General features: G+C 36.4%; 1 protein-coding gene across 1 annotated transcript; it reads right to left on the reverse strand.

The window, feature by feature from the left end:
• Window positions 1-566: 566 nt before the first annotated feature.
• gtpbp2b (GTP binding protein 2b) lies at window positions 567-19,776 on the reverse strand. Its single transcript, NM_001351674.1, is given in 14 exon segments — window positions 567-3,257; window positions 3,312-3,492; window positions 3,601-4,503; window positions 5,324-5,488; window positions 5,575-5,746; window positions 8,340-8,398; window positions 8,486-8,621; window positions 9,246-9,465; window positions 11,710-11,884; window positions 12,007-12,204; window positions 13,933-14,038; window positions 14,135-14,319; window positions 18,268-18,294; window positions 19,416-19,776. Coding segments are annotated over 12 exon segments (1,818 nt in total). The 5' UTR covers window positions 19,602-19,776; the 3' UTR covers window positions 567-3,257; window positions 3,312-3,492; window positions 3,601-4,314.
• Window positions 19,777-20,340: the final 564 nt, after the last annotated feature.

The following is a 20,340-nucleotide window of genomic DNA, read 5'->3' on the forward strand; positions in this document are numbered from 1 at the left end:
GGAAAAAGAACATTACGCTGGATGCCAACATTAACCGCACAAAAGACAACGATGAATGTTTGTGCCTGACAACAGGTTTTGATCTTTGGTTTCGTTCTATAATACTGGACTTATTTTTTCTTTGAGAGTGTTTTAACATTACAGAGTGTTAACGCCTGTCTGAGAAAAGTGTATAAATTGTGTAGTGAGGGGTTTTACTGTAAAAAACGGAGCCGATGACTTTGCCTATTGCGTGTTATTTTTAGAACGTAACTCCCACAAAGTATTGTACAATGAAGGTATCTTTCAGAGAGTTGCACAAATTTAAAATGTTGGATGATTGTTTTATTTATTAGATTTTTTCGGGGTTTTCACTTTTAATTGATAGGACAGTAAAGAGTATTGGAAAGGAAAACATAGGGAGCAGAGTGGGAAAAGATAGGCATTGGACCTCGAGGCGGGAATTGAACTTGGGTCACCGTGAGCACTGGAGTGCCATGTGTCAACACACTAAGCACTGCGCCATTGGTGCAGACAAATGCGGAATTATTTAAGATTTCTAAGTTTTTAATAAACAGACGATGTTCCACAAGAACATTAATTCTTTATTATACTGGTATAGGAACTAATAGCGAAGCAATAGACTAGTCAGGTTTGCAGGTTTTTGAACTCTTTTCTTTTTAAAAGTACATCAAATGAAGATACATTCCAAACATTATAAGCCAACCAGCTGCACTTCAAACAATGTGAATTAATATTTTCGTAAGCACAACATGCACTGTTGACCAAAAGCTGAATTTATGAAAGAGATTGGGCTTCATTTATAAAACACAAGCAGAACTATTTGCTTTGTACAACATAGGCTCATTCTGAAAACATAGCCCTGCAAACATTTCTGGAGATCGCGAATTATGTAGCCAGAAGTACTTAAGGCTGCATTTTGTCTTTAAAACGAATGCTACAGGGCAGAATGATGCTGTTTGCACCAGCTGACCACTTACCTAAATATGGACGGCTTTCCCGTTACCATTTTGTCCAGTTAGCTTGCCATGTATGCTACCTCTGGTTGATTCGCAAAAACTGCAAATAAACATACCCCTTGGTACATATTTACCACACTCCAGAAATATATATAGCCGTATGTTTTCAGAAAGAGCACGGATTGGTTTTATATGTACTAAAAAAGTACATAAAACCATTCTTGAAACAAAAATGAATGCGGAAACCTGTGCAAGAACAGTTGTACCGACAATTTACGATCGCAAATGTGTTCTGTTTCAGTTTCATGCATGATGCCCAATGCAGCTGAATAAAACTAGCTATATTTAGTTTAGTAACTTCAAATGGTACATTTATATCTATGATCAGTACATTCAATGTTTTTTTTTTAAATTGCACAAAATCTTGAACAGGAGTGCACATGGGTGAACAAGACACACAACACAATCATTAGCTGGGTTCCTGTGCATGCCCAAGACGAATACTGATCACACAAAGCTGCCATAAATGTTCAGTTAACCCTGTAAGCCATCTGAAATGACCTAAACCTTGCTAATATTTGCTTACATATAAGTGTGCAATATGCACAATTGTTTTGGATTGATATCAGTGATGACAAACATATGATTAGGCACAATTTAATCTAGATCTCTACAACCCAGTCATGCCTGACTGATTCTACAACCCTAGAGGCTCCTAAACCTCCTTTTTTGTCAGGAAGATGGGGCGATATTCTGTCATGTCAACAAACATGCACTGAAACAAAACCAAACAACGTGAACTAAACCTGGATGGTTGTCTATAATGACATTAAAGATAAAATATTGAACAATGCTGCATCTTACTGATTAATAGCCTCTGACGGGGTGAAGATGGGTGTGTCTAAATGTTTTGGCTGTATCTGAATTATAATTTTTGGGTGAACTTTTTCTTTAAAGGCCGAGACACACCAAGCCGTCAGTCGGACTTGTTGAACATGTGTTAGGCTAGTTTGTTTGGTGTGTTCCACACATCGCATCTCATCGGGTTAATGTTGAAGCGAGTTGGCCTGATTCATCATGTAGAATTGGCTCCGGTCATCTGTGAAAGTGAGCGCTCTGATTGGTTGTAAAATCAGAACATGAAAACAAAAACTAAAGTGACGAAACCAAGCCAACAGGGTTCACACAGAAGCCAATTTTTTTCTCATTCTAATCTCAAGTGGGTCAGTCAGGTCTAAAATGTTTTAAGCTTGTCCACTTTCAACCACTTCCAGAGGCAAAGTCAAAATAGTTTAAATGGGTTCATTGTTATAAACTGAAATGTCGTTGAATGCATTCGGACAGCAATAAAGGGGCAATAAAGCTCCCTCAATACTGAGAGTTCTACAGGACATTACATATGGGAAGAAATAGCACAAACCCAGGACAAAGATGAAACTTTGCCAGCCATTTGCTGAGGCAACTGGGGAGCAATCGGGGGTTCAGTCCCTTACTCAAGGGCATATCAGATGTGGGTACTAAAGGTAGAACAAAGTGTCATTTAATCACTCCTCCTCACCTACAACTCCTGCTGGTACTTGGAATAAAACTTGTGTCCCTTGATTTACATTTCCGACTCTTTAACCAATAAGCCACAACTTTATGCATATGCTAAACCAGGGGTGTCCAAACCTGCTCCTGGAGGCCCAGTGTCCTGCAGAGTTCAGCTCTTACCTTAAAAAAAATCTAAACAAGGTAATCAGCTCTTCAGAACCTTCTAATCATGTGTGCTGGAACTGGTTTAAGCTAATAATCAGGTCTTCAGAACAGTCTAGTCTTGTGTGTCACATCTGGTTCAAGCTAATAATTGGGTCTTCAGAACATTCTAGTCCTCTGCCAGATCTGATTCAAGCTAGTAATCTGGTGTTCAGAAAGTTCTAGTCCTGTGTGTTGGATCTGGTTTAAGCTACCAATCGGGTCTTCAGAACGTTCTAGTCTTGTGTGTCAGATCTGGTTCAAGCTAATAATTGGGTCTTCAGAAAGTTATAGTCGTGTGTAGGTTCTGGTTTAAGTTATCAATCGGATCTTCAGAACGTTCTAGTTCTGTGTGTCGGATCAGGTTCAAGCTACTAATCGGGTCTTCAAAACGTTCTAGTCCTGTGTGTCGGATCTGGTTTAAGTGAGTAATCTGGTCTTCAGAACGTTCTAGTCCTCTGTGTCAGATCTGGTTTAAGCTACCAATCGGGTCATCAGAACGTTCTAGTCCTGTGTGTCAGATCTGGTTCAAGCTACTAATCGGGTCTTCAGAACGTTCTAGTCCTGTGTGTCAGATCTGGTTCAAGCTACCAATCGGGTCTTTAGATTGTTCTGGTCCTGTGTGTCGGATCTGGTTCAAGCTAATAATTGGGTCTTCAAAGTCCTAGTCCTGTGTGTCGGATCTGGTTCAAGCTACCAATCGGATCTTCAGAACGTTCAAGTGCTGTGTGTCAGATTTGGTTCAAGCTACTAATTAGGTCTTCAGAACGTTCTAGTCCTGTGTGTCAGATACGGTTTAAGTGAGTAATCTGGTCTTCAAAACGTTCTAGTCCTGTGTGTTGGATCTGGTTTGAGCTAATAATTGGGTTTTCAGAATGTTCTAGTCCTGTGTGTCAGATATGGTTTAGGTGAGTAATCTGGTCTTCAGAACGTTCTAGTCCTGTGTGTTGGATCTGGTTTGAGCTAATAATTGGGTTTTCAGAATTTCTAGTCCTGTGTGTTGGACCTGGTTCAAGCTAAACTTTGCGACATGTTAGACCTACAGGTACACGAATAGACACCACTATGCAAAGCATTCAAGTCAAAAGACAAAGTGTACTTTGGGCTTAAGGTCTATACTAACATTTTTACTGTGCAAATCCTTCTCAAAATGAAACATCTAAAGTGCACCAGTTCTTCTGGGATAACATCATTTATTAAATACTAGAGAAGATCTGAAGAAGAACTGCAGCTAATATAATTGCATATCTCTAATGCAGCCAGGAGTTGCTGCTGTAGAAATTTGCTCCAGATACCCAACTTAGCGACCCAAAATCCCACATGCTTCACTGAAGGTCAGCCGGCTTTGTCTTAAAATGGGAAGCACGCACATGTGCGAAAACAGGAGAGGTTTCCGAGCTTCATTACACCCAGCAGACATTAATCGGTAAATCACTGTAGCACAACCCTCCAAATGTCACAGGAACCGAGAGCACTTACGCACAGGCAAATTTGCAATTAATATAAGCAAATCTACACTCTTGAGTGGAAATGAAAAGTGCACAATAAAACCAGGGGATGCAAACTCAAGGCAAGAACAGGAAGGGTCTTCTTCCGATTTGTGATGTCACTCCCACCGTGTTTAGGTGTGGTTCTGGTTGTGGTTCTGATCAGGCACGTGGTTCTGGGTGGAGGGTAGAAGGTGCGTCACGTGTCCGATGCCTTTGGTCACCCCCTCTCTGAAGAGCAGTTTGGCTCCCACGCGCAAATACTCTGGGTGCTTCAAGAATCTGAAACACACAACGGCTCGCTCTCCAGTCCGCAGCTCCTCCTAGAGGACAAACAGACATATTTCTGTGATAATATGCACACAGAACAGATTCTTCCAAAGAGGTAATACCAACAACAAGGTTTGTAAACAGGGATGTCCCGATCAGTTTTTTTGTCCTCGAGTTCGAGTCATTTGATTTTGAGTATCTACTGAAACCGAAACCTGATCCAATACTTCTACAATACATAAAATAACAAATAAAGAAGAGCTAGGAAACAGATCCAGGATGTTCCTTACTTTTTATTTAATTCACCTTATTTTAACATTCATCAACTATGTTAACAAACAGAGCACTTCTGTGAGGTAGCTTGAACAATCAAGTAATAAATAACATCAATTCTTCACTTTTGGATTTTAGAGCATTAGTAAATATAAAAGAATCTATTATAAAAATAAATAGCTTCCCACTAAAAATACCCTGTAGGCAATCCCAAGTATACATATCTCATGGTTTGCTATGGTAATGCTATGGTCATCAACTTTATAATACCTCCAAACCACAGACATACTCGCTATTTCCGCTTCAAGCTGCTTCCGTGTTCTACTTTGCCAGCATTTAACCAATAGCGTCTCTGCAACAAAGCGATGATATGCCACACACGTTGCTGTTTCTGAGTGAAGTCAAGCAAGAGGTTGAACTCTGTCCCAGCGCATAACTATTGATGTGTTAAAAAATAATGAGAACATATTTATATACATAAATATTCGAGTCCTGATCAGGAGGTAACATCCGATTCTAAATCTGAAACCACGTGATCGGATCTGGACATCCCTATTAGTAAATACAAAATTTCTTTGAGGTCAGGAAACAAATCCCCACCTTTCCAAGGAGGCACTCCACTGTAGCGGTCTGCCTGACATTTCCTATGTGCACCGTGACCTGGAAACCACGGCGGAAAGTCTTGGCGTGGAACAGGAGGACAATGGCGGCCTCAAACTGCCAGCAAATTGTAGGGTTCATTTTAGGACTCACCATGACCATTCCCTACAAAAACACAAATGCTTATTAAAACTCCTCTTGTTACAAAGACATGGCTATGTAAAGACTTTTTGGTCATTTTCAGATCAGACCTTTCGGAGTAGCGAGCGATCAAAGTTTCCAAGTGCGAGCGTGGCGGCCTGTCCGGCCCTCAGGACGCGGCATCCGGAGCGATTCCTGTGAATACTGCACACCTTCAGCCTCAGAAACTTCCCATCATCAGTGGGACCCACAACTAGCCGATCTCCTTCACGACACACACCACTGCATGTGAATGGAAAGTCAATTATCAACTTGAGAAGAGAAGTTTGTCGAGACAAATTGAATATTGATTGCTTTCCAAAGCCTTGAGGTGTGAAGGTTACACATGCCTTAAGGTGCAGACACATTAACTGCAGTTTGATGAACTTAAATGGTTCTCTCCAGGAGAAATCCAATCATTTCAATTGGATTCTGCATGATTGGGAACTTCAAAAGAGGTATAAATATTCTCCCAGGGAGAATTCTCAAGGGGTTCAAGTTGTTTGGTTTAGAAGTGACTTATCAGTGAGTTGTTTTACACGTCCTGAAAAGTTAAGCCAAACATTGATATCGCCCCCTGGTGTCTGCCTGCAGTATAGGTTATAAACAAAATACACTTCTCGTAATCCATATTTTCTATCATTTTTAATGCAGTAAAGTTATCGGTGCAAAAATATCATGACCAATTTGAATATTTTGGTTTTATTTTCGTTCCATGGAGGGATGTGGAGATGCACCCTTCATTTTTTACAGTTTATAGACTGCACTATTATATTGCTTTTGGCTCAATGTTTACAGAATATAATTTTGTTGTTTTAAGGACTTTCATGGCTAGGGTGTTCTGGGAGTTTGTTACAATAACGGTTGGCAATTTTAAAGCTGGTTAAAGGGGTTCCTTGCATTTGATATTTTAAGGACAAATATTGTATGAGTGTTTCGGATTGTTTCAAAAGTGTTTTGAATGATTGCTAGGCTATAGAGAGGAGGAACTAAGATGTCAATTTGTTTGCAAAAACCCAAAGTCAATAGGTTTTTGCAATGGGATTTTGGTTAAACACAAATTTAAAATACTTTCGTGTTTTACTCTATGACATAAAACACATCAGCTACATAACACTAACATAACACTACATAACACATCAAGTAGCTAGATGAGACTACAGGCGATGTCTGAAACAGTATACGTCATCAAGCTGATCCTGTCTGGAATATAGCTTGCTTGTGTTGGGCATTTGGATTTGTCTGTTATTTGTAAGCAATAGCACCCCCTCTCTTTTTCATAAGTATTGTTTTATAGGTTTAAATTGTTTTTTTTTTTAATTGGGAATTCAGATTGTGTGCAGATAATTCCTTCACTTGTATAGATGGTCAAGACAGATTAATTTGTTGACCCTTTTTTTTTTAATTAAACAATATTATGAAGTTAATGCTTACCAATGCTTACCACTTTCTTTCTTGCTCTAAGTAATGCAAACGTGTGAATAAATGTGTAAAAATACATGCATGTTAACAGTCATTTTTTTCTTCATCTGAACACATTTAACTCTGTCATAACTGCAGTATTTACACTCTTCCTTAAAATGTATAGTATATGTGACTGTATGAGCTGCTTTCTGTTGTACTTCATGACAAAAAAAAGAATATTGAATGCTGTTCTCTATCTATGATGGAACTTGCAGGTATATAGACTTGTCCTTCATGCCTCTTTTCTGTCGTGTGGTACTAAGGTGGGCAGGTTGTGTGCAGGCAACTTATTTAACTTTACATTTAAAATTACACTTATTTAAATGTGTCTTATGATAATACTATGTGTGTGCATTTATACATACAGTTTTAAAACTTTTATAACAACCGTAAACCAAAACAAATTTCCCACATAAAAAAATATCCAAAAGGTACGTAGGTCTATGTGTTTTTGCGTATTTATTTTCTTACATTATATAGCGTGGATTATAATATAATAAACCATGAGTAAATCTTTGTCATAGACCGCAATTCTAAATATAAGCTTGAAATGTTGTCAGTACCAGGGTGGTTCTGACGTCACAGGCGTGCGTCCTGATGGCACTGTAGTCCATTTATAGCCTATTGTTAGCTTTTCAATTCTTGCGTTTGCATTTAAGATTCGGAAGTGCTAAAAAGTTGTATTTTCGTGCGAGGATTATTTGGTTGGACAAAATGTGTAAGTGTAAAGAACAATGTTAGAACACAGAGCTTATTCGCAATCTTCAAAAAGCCTATGGGAATATCAAATAGGGATTTTATCGAGGGAACTAGTTTTATGCTAGCAGCCGATTAGCCTACAAGATGACTTCATAGTTCCTCCACTCTATGGCTAGTGAATTTGGGGGTTGGTAAGCAGTTACTTCAATACATAAACATTGCTAGGTTGTTCACCCTTAACTTGATTCAAATCTGTTTGAGTTTCTTTCTTCTCTTGAACACAATGGAAAATACAGTATACTAAAGCAAGCTGTAAACCTATAACCATAAACCTCTAAAATATCTGTTTTTCCTACTTTGAAAGTCAATGGTTATAGGTTTTTAGTCTTCACAATTGTGTAGAAAAAGAGTTATGGTGTTGTTATGTGGTTGCTAAGATGATTGCTATGATTTCTTAAAGTGTGGTTGCAAGTGCTTTTGGTAGACAGTTGCCAGAAACTTGCTACAGAGATCATTTGCTATGGTGTTATTGTGTAGATGCTAGGTTGCTGCTACGTGTGCTCAGTCGTTGGTTTTGCATGCCGCTTGTTGGTTTTTCTTGGTGGTTTCTAGGGAGTTTTTAAACAGCCAAACAGCCAAACAGACAAGATTGACACAACACGTGTGGACTGACCTGTATAGAGTTCCACCAACAACTGTCCCCACATCAGGAACACTGTAAATCTCATCTACCTGTAAGAACACAATGGTGTCACATGATGCGATGCCAGAATTGAGACAATAACTAAATGTTGTTGAATGAATGTTGAGCGTGTGTACCTGGAACTCTGTGAGCTGCTGCATGAGCTCCTCTTGCTCCTTGCTGTTGCTCAATGGGGGAAGAATGTTGAAGAAGACCTTCAAAAGGTCCAGATTCTCCCCTGATACGCTGGAGAGGGTGAAGATGGGTGTCACGCTGCGGTAAAATAGACACATCATTACACACACACACACACACACACACACAAATTATTAGCACTGGGTTGCTTTGTAGAGTATTCAAGGGATTTACATATTTGTGTGTTAAGGGTGCAAGGCTCATGGAAAGTGGTAAGAAAAAAATATATAATTATAGTTGGGAGAACACAAATTTTATTTTTTAAACTAGTAAATAAAAACAAAGATAATTCAAGTCAATTTTCCATTAAATTTTGAAATTTTAAAATTTTCCTTTATTATTAATTACTGAAAAAAAACTGTATTTTAGTGGTTTACTGATGAGTAAGGATGTCTGTGATGAGTATGAAAACAACTATAAGCAAGTAATATATTTACCCAGCCTGAATTTTAATAGGCTTCAAAGTACAGTCAATGTCATAACCATCAGATGTGTTTTTGTGAGTGAAATAATTATATAATAATAATAATACATAATAATAATAATAATAATAATAATTAATAATAATAGTAATAATAATAATTATATTATATTGTGATATAAGACAATAAAAAATACTGCACATGCCTACTAAGATTGTAAGCGTACTTCAAAGGGAGGAAATAAAAGTGTGTAATAACCTGTCTCTTCGCACACATGTACCTGGAGGATTGTGCAAACTGCTGTGCGGCGGTGACAGCATCATCAGGGTTTGCCACCACCATGGGGATCTTGTTACAGCCGGGCTGTTTGAGGACTCTCTCCAGCTGACGAACCGTTTTCTCCACTGTGCTTTTACCACAGAGGTCCACTTTACTCACCACAATGAAAATGGGCACCTTTAGTGCCATCGCTAAACCCAGGTGCTCCCTAGTTGTGCCAGCTGAGGGAATTAAACAACCTAAATTCGTAAATCACATTCACATCTTTTAAATCAATATAGAATGGAGATCAAAATTAAAGCACGAATTCCACATCACTGCTTGTGCAACCTACCTGCACTACACTTCACTAGCTGGCCTCTGTTACACTCACCCCCCTAGACCTCACTCCTGTCCAGCTCACGGCACCAATTTAACCCACCAGTCCTAAACCACTCGCTCGCTCCAACCTAAAATCGAACCAATGCCTCTTTTCATGGAAGGTGGTTGCTCTAATGAAGAGGCTAACTAATGCTGATGATACACAGTAGAGATGCACAGATCAGCTGAAATGTCACCCGAATTCGCGGCTTCATACTAATCATCCACCCGCTCAGCACATATCGTTTTATCTGATATATGTATCCGCAACCGACCCGCGCCTGATCGTAACTTTAATAATTCAATTCTTTGTTTTAGGCATGATGATAGGTCAATGTGGATATTAACAGTAGATTCAGAGCTAATCTGCGCATCTCTGATAGTAAAATAATACGTTAATTGTAAAAGTTTTTAAATGAACATTTATTTATAAAAACAAATGTTTTTACAAAAAAAAAAAAATTCTTCATTTTCAAATACATACAGAAAGTAAAAATAAGACATTTTAGCTTTTACAGATACAGGAACAAGATAACAAAAAGGGTGCCATTTCGGCCTAAACGGCAGTTACGTTATATTAACTTGGCCTTTTTCTTTGCACTGTGCAGAAACAGAACAGCATCTACTGTGCCTACATACGGTCCGCCTCACTTCCAAAACGCAGCCAGCTGCACTGAATGAGCGTTTGCTCGCACCGCTTGTTGTAGGAATGCACAAGATTCTCCACGCAAGGCGCTGCATTCGTGTAAATAAGCGATCTTGTTTCTCCCAGAACGATTGCAGATTTTCCTCTAATGACTCCTCTAACTGAAAGTTTGAACAGTACTCTTGCACCTCATCTATTATTTTGGCCGTCTCATCTTCCCATTCTGCAAAGCCCACTGTCTGCTTTTTCGCTGGTCTACTGCCATGTCCCACTACATTCACCCACGACCCACTCGCAATTAATCATGATGTATTTTTTTATTACTCAACCCGCGGATTATCCGCATCACCCACAGAGATAGCCGCCATCCGTGCATCACTAATACACAGGGGAACTTTTCGAGCAATGTTGCAGGGCAACTTTGGGAAATTATTTTATAATGGCCAACCGTTTGAGACACAGGGTAAGTAATTAGGGCAATAGGCTACAGATACAACACTGTTATCTATTCGTAATAGAAAAATAACCAAGCAACATTGCCCAAAAAGTTATTTTGTGTATCATCAGCATAAAGACAGCGCCCCCTAGCGTCTGTCACTGGAGCACCTTTTGAGAACAGGGGAGTGAGGTTTCCATTACACCTATTTGAAATTATCCTAAAACACTTTAGTTATAAAAGTGAAATTTATTTAGTTGAGTGATGAGAAACAGTATGTTCCAGTTTTTGGTCAATAAAAATGGCTTGACAGGTCAGCTGCATTAGTTGCATTACTGTATGTATGCACTCAGATCCACTTATTTTATTAATGAACGGCTCATTGGAGTGGATTATAACAGCATTTATCAAGTTTATGTTTGTGTCAAGCTATAGGCAACCAACGATTTACGGTTTACTTTCAATAACGATATTAACACTGGTATGTTCATTATCAAATTGGAGAAAAAACTGAGAAAAACTCACCAAAAGTGTATAAATTTACTAAAAGTTGGAGGAGGAAGTGTCATTGTTTGGATGATGCTGTAACTTACAGAAATATGTGTTGCTGTTTTCTAATTCTGTGCTCTGCAATTTAGCTGGCTCAGCAGCAAACTCCCATTGGATGGCACAAGCCATTGCAATTAATGGGTTTCATAGAGCAACACTTTCCTCGTCCAGTGTGAAAGCCGCTTAACACCCCACTGACTACAGCTGGAGGGAGCGTAGAACCAGCAAATGAGTACTGCTAGGCACTGCAGTGCTGCATAGCCTTTTATTCAGCTCATATTTTCATCTGTTTTGCCAAAAACATCATTTTCACCCAATCATTTTTGGCAGTTTTTGATGAAGTCCCTTCGTTATTTTCTAAAACACTGTTTAACTAGCATGTTGTATCCACACTTAAAAATCATAGCATGTTTGAACAATGAAGAGTACTCTTATTTTGATCTCTACTGTAAATGCATATTCATAAATACCAACCAATGCCAGTATTGGCTCCCACCACCAGCATTGCAAAGTCCGGGCAGTAGCTCGTCAGGCCAAATATGGTGGTCTTCAAGTACTTATAGTGACCAGCCAAATCAATAAAAGTGATCATCTTGGAAGAGCTTTCACAGATCTCCTCTGCTGTTCGGGAGTCGCTGTAATTTACAACCTAGAACAACAGAAAAATAAAAAAGCGACATGTTAGCATGAGGAAGGTTGTTGGTTGAAATTTTATATTAATTCAATACTGAAAGTGGATCAAAAATGAAAGATTTGGAATATTTGCCTGACCTCTCCTTTGCTGTTGAAGCCTAGGATCTCGAAACTGATGCTGGATGTCCGTCCGGTCTGAATCTCATGCAAGTGTCTGAAGAGGTTGAGTCTTGCTCTGCCACGTCCGTTATCCAGCTCACCTTGAGTCAAAACTCCCAGCAGAGTCGACTTTCCTGAGTCCACATTACCCAGAACAGCCACGCGAAGATCCAGAAACTACAAACACATCCATTGGTAAAATAAGTTATATTAAATTTGGTCAATTAAAGCAAACACTGCGTAAATTTTACATGAAAGTACAAAACGTGAAAATGTCATATTCATATGAAATGACACTTGTTTTTATTTGTAATTGTGAAAATTAATAGCAATTTATTAAACTTATGCAATTGTTTCTGCACCCATTTTTTAAGTGCAATTTTATGGTTGTTTATTCTTTATTTGCGATAAAAATTGTGATGGAAAATTTTTTTTAAAAATTTGTTTAATAGTGTCAAGTTTTTCAATAACCATAATGTAAAAAGAAATGGCAAATTATGAGAACTTCTAAAATATAATTTAGGGTTTCTACAGGTTTCAAGTCAAATTTAAGACTTTTAAGACCTTTTTAAGACCACAATAAATGAAATTTCAGACTTAAACAAGGCTAAACGCTAAATGTTTTTCAATGGCCAATTTAAAACCTTAAAAAAACATTAAAAACAAATGTTATTGTAAAGAAGATAATTAAACCATATGAACAAGTAAATAGAATTAATAAATAAACGTTTCTTACATTTTTTATTGAAATACTGTATATAATTAGTGATTGTATGGGTGTTGGCCCACTTGGGTATATCTTTACATGGACATTAAAATAAAAATTAAGACCCATTTATAATGATTTTAGACCTACAACACAATATTTCGGCGATGCAGTGGCGCAGTGGGTAGCATGTTCGCCTCACAGCAAGAAGGTCACTGGGTCGAGCCTCGGCTCAGTTGGCGTTTCTGTGTGGAGTTTGCATGTTCTTCCTGCGTTTGCGTGGGTTTCCTCCGAGTGCTCCAGTTTCCCCCATAGTCCAAAGACATGCAGTACAGGTGAATTAAGTAGGCTAAAATGTCCGTAGTGTGTTTGTGTGAATGAGTGTGTGTGGATGTTTCCCAGAGTTGGGTTGCGGCTGGAAGGGCATCCGCTGCGTGAAAACTTGCTGGATAAGTTGGCGGTTCATTCCACTGTGGCGACCCCGGAGTAATAAATTGACTAAGCCGACAAGAAAATAAATGAATGAATGAATGAATGAATGAACACAATATTTCAGTGGATTTAAGACTTTTTTTAAGGCCTAAAATTTTTGAAATTTAAGACATTTTAAGATTTTTTAGAACCCAGCAGAAACACTGTAATTTCAAGTTTTCATTTTCATTATAGCGTATATAAAGACATAGACATATTTACATTTTTTATTTACTTTTATTTCAAATAAAATGTAAACTAAAAAAAATGTAAATATTAAAAATCAATGGTATTAAATTTCTTAGTAATAAAAAATTATTATTATTTGTTACATTCGTGTTATTTCACATCAAAAAATGACAATTTTTTGTCCCAATAACTAAAGCCAGAACCACAATTAAAAACTATATATACATTTGTAAAAAAAAAAAATAAATAAAAAATAAATAAATAAATAATAATGATAATGATAAAAACAAACTACAAGATTATTAAAACTAACATTAAAATAAAAAAAGTGCATACATTAATCTTCAAACTTAATTTAAGACTTTTTCTGACAAAAACTTCTAATAATGTAAATGTTTAAAACATTAGTTGTTTTTTTAATAATGTATCCAGGTTATTGTACGTTCAAACTTAATATTATTTTTTTTGTGTGCTTTACATTTTTGAAACTAAAAACTGTCACATGACTGACTCAGTAACTAAGACCATCAGAAGCTGACCTGCTGGTCATCTGGAACTTTCCGCACAAGAACTTCAGCGATTTTTCTCCTGGCTCTGTCGCAGTCCACCTCCCTCTCCCTGAGAAGTGTAATATCAGCTCCAACCCTGCACAAAATCACAAAACCTTACTAATACGACACACAAAACATGCTATTTTTTAACATTTACAACACCAGTTGATGGACTGAACACAGCTCGTACTTCTCTGCCATTCTGCGAAGGGTCTTTAGCGAAGCTTTCATATCTTCTTCAGTAAGTCCAACAAGCAAACCATTATCCTCCACCCCAATCTGATAAACAGCCTCTCCTCGGCCCTCCTGAAGACGCCACTTCAGCTGTGTGGCCAAATGCTCGAACCGATACTGCGTGGGGTTAACCAGCTTCAACTGAGGGGAGAATTCATACGCCAATAAACAATGTGAGTACAACTCCATATTAATTTAAAGTGTGTAGTGTGGTTCTATTGGTCCTGACCAAAAAATAAAATGTATTCACTTAGGGTTGTTCACGATAGCATTTTTACAGGGGAAGTTCACCTCAAGATTAAACTGTTTACCCTTCGTCAAATGGTTCCAACCCTTTATGAACTTTGAATACACATTTAAAAAAAGATATTTTGAAAAAAGCTGAAAACCTGTAACCATTGACTGCCATAATGGGGAAAACAAATACTATTGAAGTCAATGGTTACAAGTTTTCAGCTTTCTTCTTTTGTTTTTAATGGAAGAAAGAAAGTCAAACAGGTTTGGAACAAGTGAAAAATGAGAAAATTATGACAAAATTTTCCGTTTAGGGTGAACTGTCCCTTTAAGATCAAACCTAAAGAACAAAATTGTATACATGACATATTTATTGTGAAATGTAATATTCTTGTGTTTACGTGTTGCTCAAAACATGTAAAGGAGTCAAAGCACAAATATCTGCTGCAAGAAATACATTTTCATGGCTAGCGTTGAATGGTACACTACAATATGAAAAAACAGGTACAATTAAGCACATCTTTTATTATTTTTGTATCTGTTCTCTAATTTCATATATGTTTATATAGAAATATACATATTTGAATATTCCAAATATCAGAAAATGTAAATATTTAGAATATCATGAAGTATTAACAGGGTATCTGCACATTTTTTAACAGGAAATTTAAGACCTTTTAAGACCTTTTTAAGTCCTCTAAAATGAAAATTTAAGACTTTACCTAATCAAAAAAAAAAAAAAAAACAGGAAAATGTTCAGTGTGTCAACACAGAATGATGTGGTGAAGTATGGCGGCAAATCTATGGCGGCAAATCAATGGCAATATAAATCGAGCGCAGCGGTGATGTTTGCGCGCGAGGAGAAGTGAACCGTGAGCAGATTACTTGGTTGACTTGGTTTACTTGTTATCTCTAATGCTATTGGCTACTCTGCCTTTCCGGAAGTTAGCCGGGATTGGACGCAGGTTAAAAGATCACGCCGTTAAATATATATACAATTTGCAAGTCATAATCATAAGAAACTTTCTGAGAACTTTATGAGGATTCAATCTCGAGAAACAGTCAAATAATAAAAATTAATCTTCTAAAAATATGACTAGCATTCTTGTAACATGACTCTCTGAACCCATTTGATTTGTCCGTGCAGCACTTGTCTGGTTTGTTGTATTTTACTTCATTATTAACCACAACAGCAGTGCTCATTATTACACTTGGGCATGATCTTTCTAGGAAATATTGTCTTCAGAAGAGTTTATTTGCGTTTTAGATCTTTCCATACAATGCATACTATATGTGCAGTGCAACTTTGTATATTATTATAATTGTTAACATTGTTTGTAATATAGGTCAGTGTAAAATATATATATCTATATATTATATATATTTTTCAATCTCATTTTTAGTTAATGATTGAATAACCTGCATATAAAGACTTCAATCAAAAATGATTAGTCCAATTAAACATAAAAAATACAGTGACAGACATTCAGATGGGTGTTTATCGCTACCTATTGAGCAACAATTTAATTTCTACAATATTCGTTTGGCTTTACTCACTATCCATTACATCATTCCACTTCAGAGGCATACAAATACCACTTTCTATATGACAGGCCCACATCTTAAAGGTCACATATGCAGTTAAAGTCAAAATTAGTAGCCCACTTTTTTCTTGTTTTATTTCAGCAAGAATAAAAGCTGTTTTAATTTTTTAAAACCCATTTTAAGGTCCATATTATTACTCTCTTTAAGCTATTTATTTTTTCGAAAGTCTACAGAACAAATCATCGTTATACAATAACTTGCCCAATTACCCTAACCTGCCTAGTTAACCAAGTGAAGCCTTTAAATGTCACTTTAAGCTGTATAGAAGTGTCTTGAAGAATATAGTCAAATATTATTTACTGTCATCATGGCAAAGATCAAATAAATCAGTTATTAGAGATGAGTTATTAAAACTATAATGTTTAGAAATGTGCTGAAGAAAATCTTCTCTCCGTTGAATAAAAATTAGGATAAAAATAAACAGGGGGCTACTAATTCAGGCGGGCTAATAATTCTGACTTTAACTGTAAAGTGGAATAACAGACTAATGGCAATATATTTACTATAAACCTTTGTACTTTATGCACTTCATGCATGTATAGCCTATTTTGTATACTATTGTCCATCCAATTTATTCTGACTTGTTCTTCATAGAAAATGAGTCAAGGACAATGAGTCTTAGAAAAAAAAAGAAAAAAAACACGTTTGGATTGAGTTCAGTTTAAATGTAGGTGCTAAACTTCATCAAATGGTTCAAAACACACAGTTAAAGTCTGAATTATTCGTCCTGATTTAATAGCCCATGTATATTTTCCCCAATTTCTGTTTAATGGAGAGATCTTTTGCCACATGGTATAACTCTCTCTTTCTCTCCCAAGCAATAAAGTTTGTTACAAGAATATATCTCATTATTTTGATATGTGATTATATGACTTGGTCATGATGGTAAGAATAGGCATTATTATGAGAGTAATTATTACAAGAAATATCTCATTATTGAAAGTAAGTCGTCACCTATTATTACTGAGAAAGTAAGTCTATTAGTTTCACACTGTGACATTATGATAAGCTATCCTGTATATTTTTATTTAACGGGGAAACTAGCTTACCTGCGTCCAATCCCGGCTAACTTCTGGAAAGGTAGAGTAGCCAATAGCGTTAGAGATAACAAGTAAACCAAGTCCCGCCCTAGGACTCACAAAAATCCAAAATGTTTCGCGCGAGCAGAGAGAAGAACCAGCGAGCGAGCGGAGAGAACTGATCGCGCGCGCGCTGTAGGCGTGACCACATCGTGCGCACAGATGATGATGTGCACGCGCGGGACTTGTTTTCTCGCGCTAGATCAGTTGAGCGCGCTCGAAGATCCCCTGTGCGCTCGCGCGCTGTAGTTTTCTCGCGTGTAGACCTGTAATCTGCTCACGGTTCACTTCTCCTCGCGCGCAAACATCACCGCTGCGCTCGATTTATATTGCCATTGATTTGCCGCCATAATACGAGTCGGACATGATATTTAAGATCCCACATGAAATTTAAGACCTCCTTATGGAAAATTACAGAATTTAAGACATTTTCAGACCTTAAAAATCGAAAATTTTATTTAAGACATTTTAAGACTTTTTAAGGACCCGCGGGGACCCTGATATATATATATATATATATATATATATATATATATATATATATATATATATATATATATATATATATATATACATATATATATATATATACATTCATACACACACACACACACACATAATATACATATATATAATTTTTATATATATTTTTTATTTCAGTATTTTAATTAGAAAAATGTATAATTTCCAATCACCTACTTAAGTTATTTTTAAAATGTTTTAACAAGATCTTTTTCATTTAAGTCATCTAATTTGCAAACTTTGTTTACTATAGCACATTTTAACACATTTACTATAAGTATAAACAAGACTAAGAACATTTTATACTGTAATATCTGATGATCTGGAGGGCTTCTTTTATCCTCACTTATAAATAAGTTCCTTTGGATGAAAGCATGGTAAAAGAGTGAATGTACATGAAGATGTTCTTTTATTCTTTATATTTCAGATTTGATATGCAGTTATGATGAGAGAAAACAGAGTCCTGTCCTTTTTAATCACAGATTTTGACATAATGTTTTGTTTCAGTTAGTTTTGCACTTTGGTTTTTGTTGAATTCATATTTTAGTCGAACCACACAATCATTTCACAATAACAGCGCAAGCACACCAGTTTGCTGACAAGTGTAAACACACTCTTTTTCAGATTGTGATTTGTGAGGTTTGCATACCTTGTATTCAATATTTCCCTCTTCAGCCTAAAAGTGAAAAAAAAAACAATCAGTTACAATATGTATTATATATAATATATAAACACAAAAACTGCCCACTCAAAACATTTTTGCTGTCTAAAAACATATTATTACTACCTAACTACTATTTTATTACTACTATATTATCACCTACTATTATTTAGTATAACATATCTTAAGTTTTTCCCATTGTTGGGTTGCAGCTGGAAGGGCATCCACTGCGTAAAACATATGTTACATAAGTTGGCAGTTCATTCCACTGTGGTGACCCCAAATTATTAAAGGGACTAAGCTGAAAAGAAAATGAATGATGAATGTCCTTTTCAAGGTTTTACAATAAATCAAACCCCAATACCCAAAACTTTCCCCAGACAGGTTTTGGTAAAAATACAAATTAAATAACAATCATAAATAAAATAATAATATGAAATAAAAAATAAATCTAATTAAACACCAATGACCTACTATTATTTTAATAAATATATCTAACCAACTGTAACCTATCTGGAATGAAAAATGTGCTGTAATGTTGATTCTTAATCTGCATTCGTATATTACTAGCCACCTGTTCAAAAAATAAACAAAATGAAAAAGTGTTCACTATTTACTCAATGTTGTGTAGTTTTAAACCTTGAGTTTCTTTTTTCCCTCTGTTGAACACAAAGGTTGATATTTTGAAGACAGCTGAAAACCTGTGACCATAGACATATAGGAAAAATAAATTTTATTGAAGTCAATAGTTACAGGTTTCCAGTTTTCTTCAAAAAATAGTTTGTGTACGAACAATTATTTTGTTTTACACAGAAGAAAGTCAAATAGGTTTTAAACAAGTGAACGTATGACAGCATTTTCATTTTAAATCCACTAATATTTTACTATTCTGTATTCACAGTAGCAAATCAGGCTACCTGTACAATATTTTAGCAAGGTTTTCTGCATTTAAAACGCATTTCGCTTGTTACACGTTAATATGTCTTACTAATGTTATAACAATAAAAACAATATGTGAAACGCATAACACTGACAACAAAAATCGTGTTACAGCTGTCTGACATTGCGTTTTTTGCTACACACAGAGGGAATAATAATCCGCCGGCTAAGGTTAGCATCCGCAAACATCTATTTACCTCCGGCGGGAGAAATGGCGGGGGCTCGTTGGCCTTCTTGCCCCTCCGTCTCTTGCCTCTTTTGCCTCTTCTGGTACGCGATTTTTTCTTTGGTGCCGTTTCTGTCCCACTTTCAGCTGCTTTCTGCGGACTGCTCGGTTTGGCTGCAGACTTGATGCTGCAATGGTTTGCAACCTGCACATCCATAGCTCGCTCGCACGAAGGGATTTTTTAAAAGGCAACGGTTCTAAGCTAAAGTATTATAGCTATACTTATTCTTCAAAAATACATTTTCTGTTATGAACAAGGACAACGCATTTCTTTTCTGTCAATTTTACTATTGCACGGAGATATACGCGGTTCGGGAGCCATGACAGCAGCTACATCCTCCTCAGTGATCCCGCCTCCAATGCTCGTCAAGCACACGTCGTCATCTTTATGTCTTGACAAGCACTAGTCTGTATGTCTGACTGTCTGTATGACTTTCTTTCTTTCTTTCTTTATTTCTTTCTTTCTTTCTTTCTTTCTTTCTTTCTTTCTTTCTTTCTTTCTTTCTTTCTTTCTTTCTTTCTAGTCTTTATATCTAAATCTATGTGCACATTAAAATAATTAAATAAATAAAAATTAAAACTATAAATGTTTCGCATATATGCCTTCTATGATGTTTTTGAACCATACAGTAAAGTGTAAACTTTGTTAATAGTGACTTGATACACTGAAATAGGAGATATATGCTTTATTTTTTACTGCATTAAACTAGTATATTTTTAAAAAAATGTAGTACAGTAGTTTAAATTGTAGGCTATTAATAAGAATTATCACAGATTATTTCAAATACTTTGTCATAATTCATTAGTTCAAAAACACATTCACTATTACTATACAATTTGTTTCACGTAGGACTGTCTTGCATTCGGATTGTCTGTCTGCCAACAATCTTCTCACA

This window comes from Danio rerio, chromosome 22, assembly GCF_052040795.2.
Source record: "Danio rerio strain M-AB ecotype USA chromosome 22, GRCz13ab, whole genome shotgun sequence".
Taxonomy (NCBI): Eukaryota; Metazoa; Chordata; class Actinopteri; order Cypriniformes; family Danionidae; genus Danio; species Danio rerio.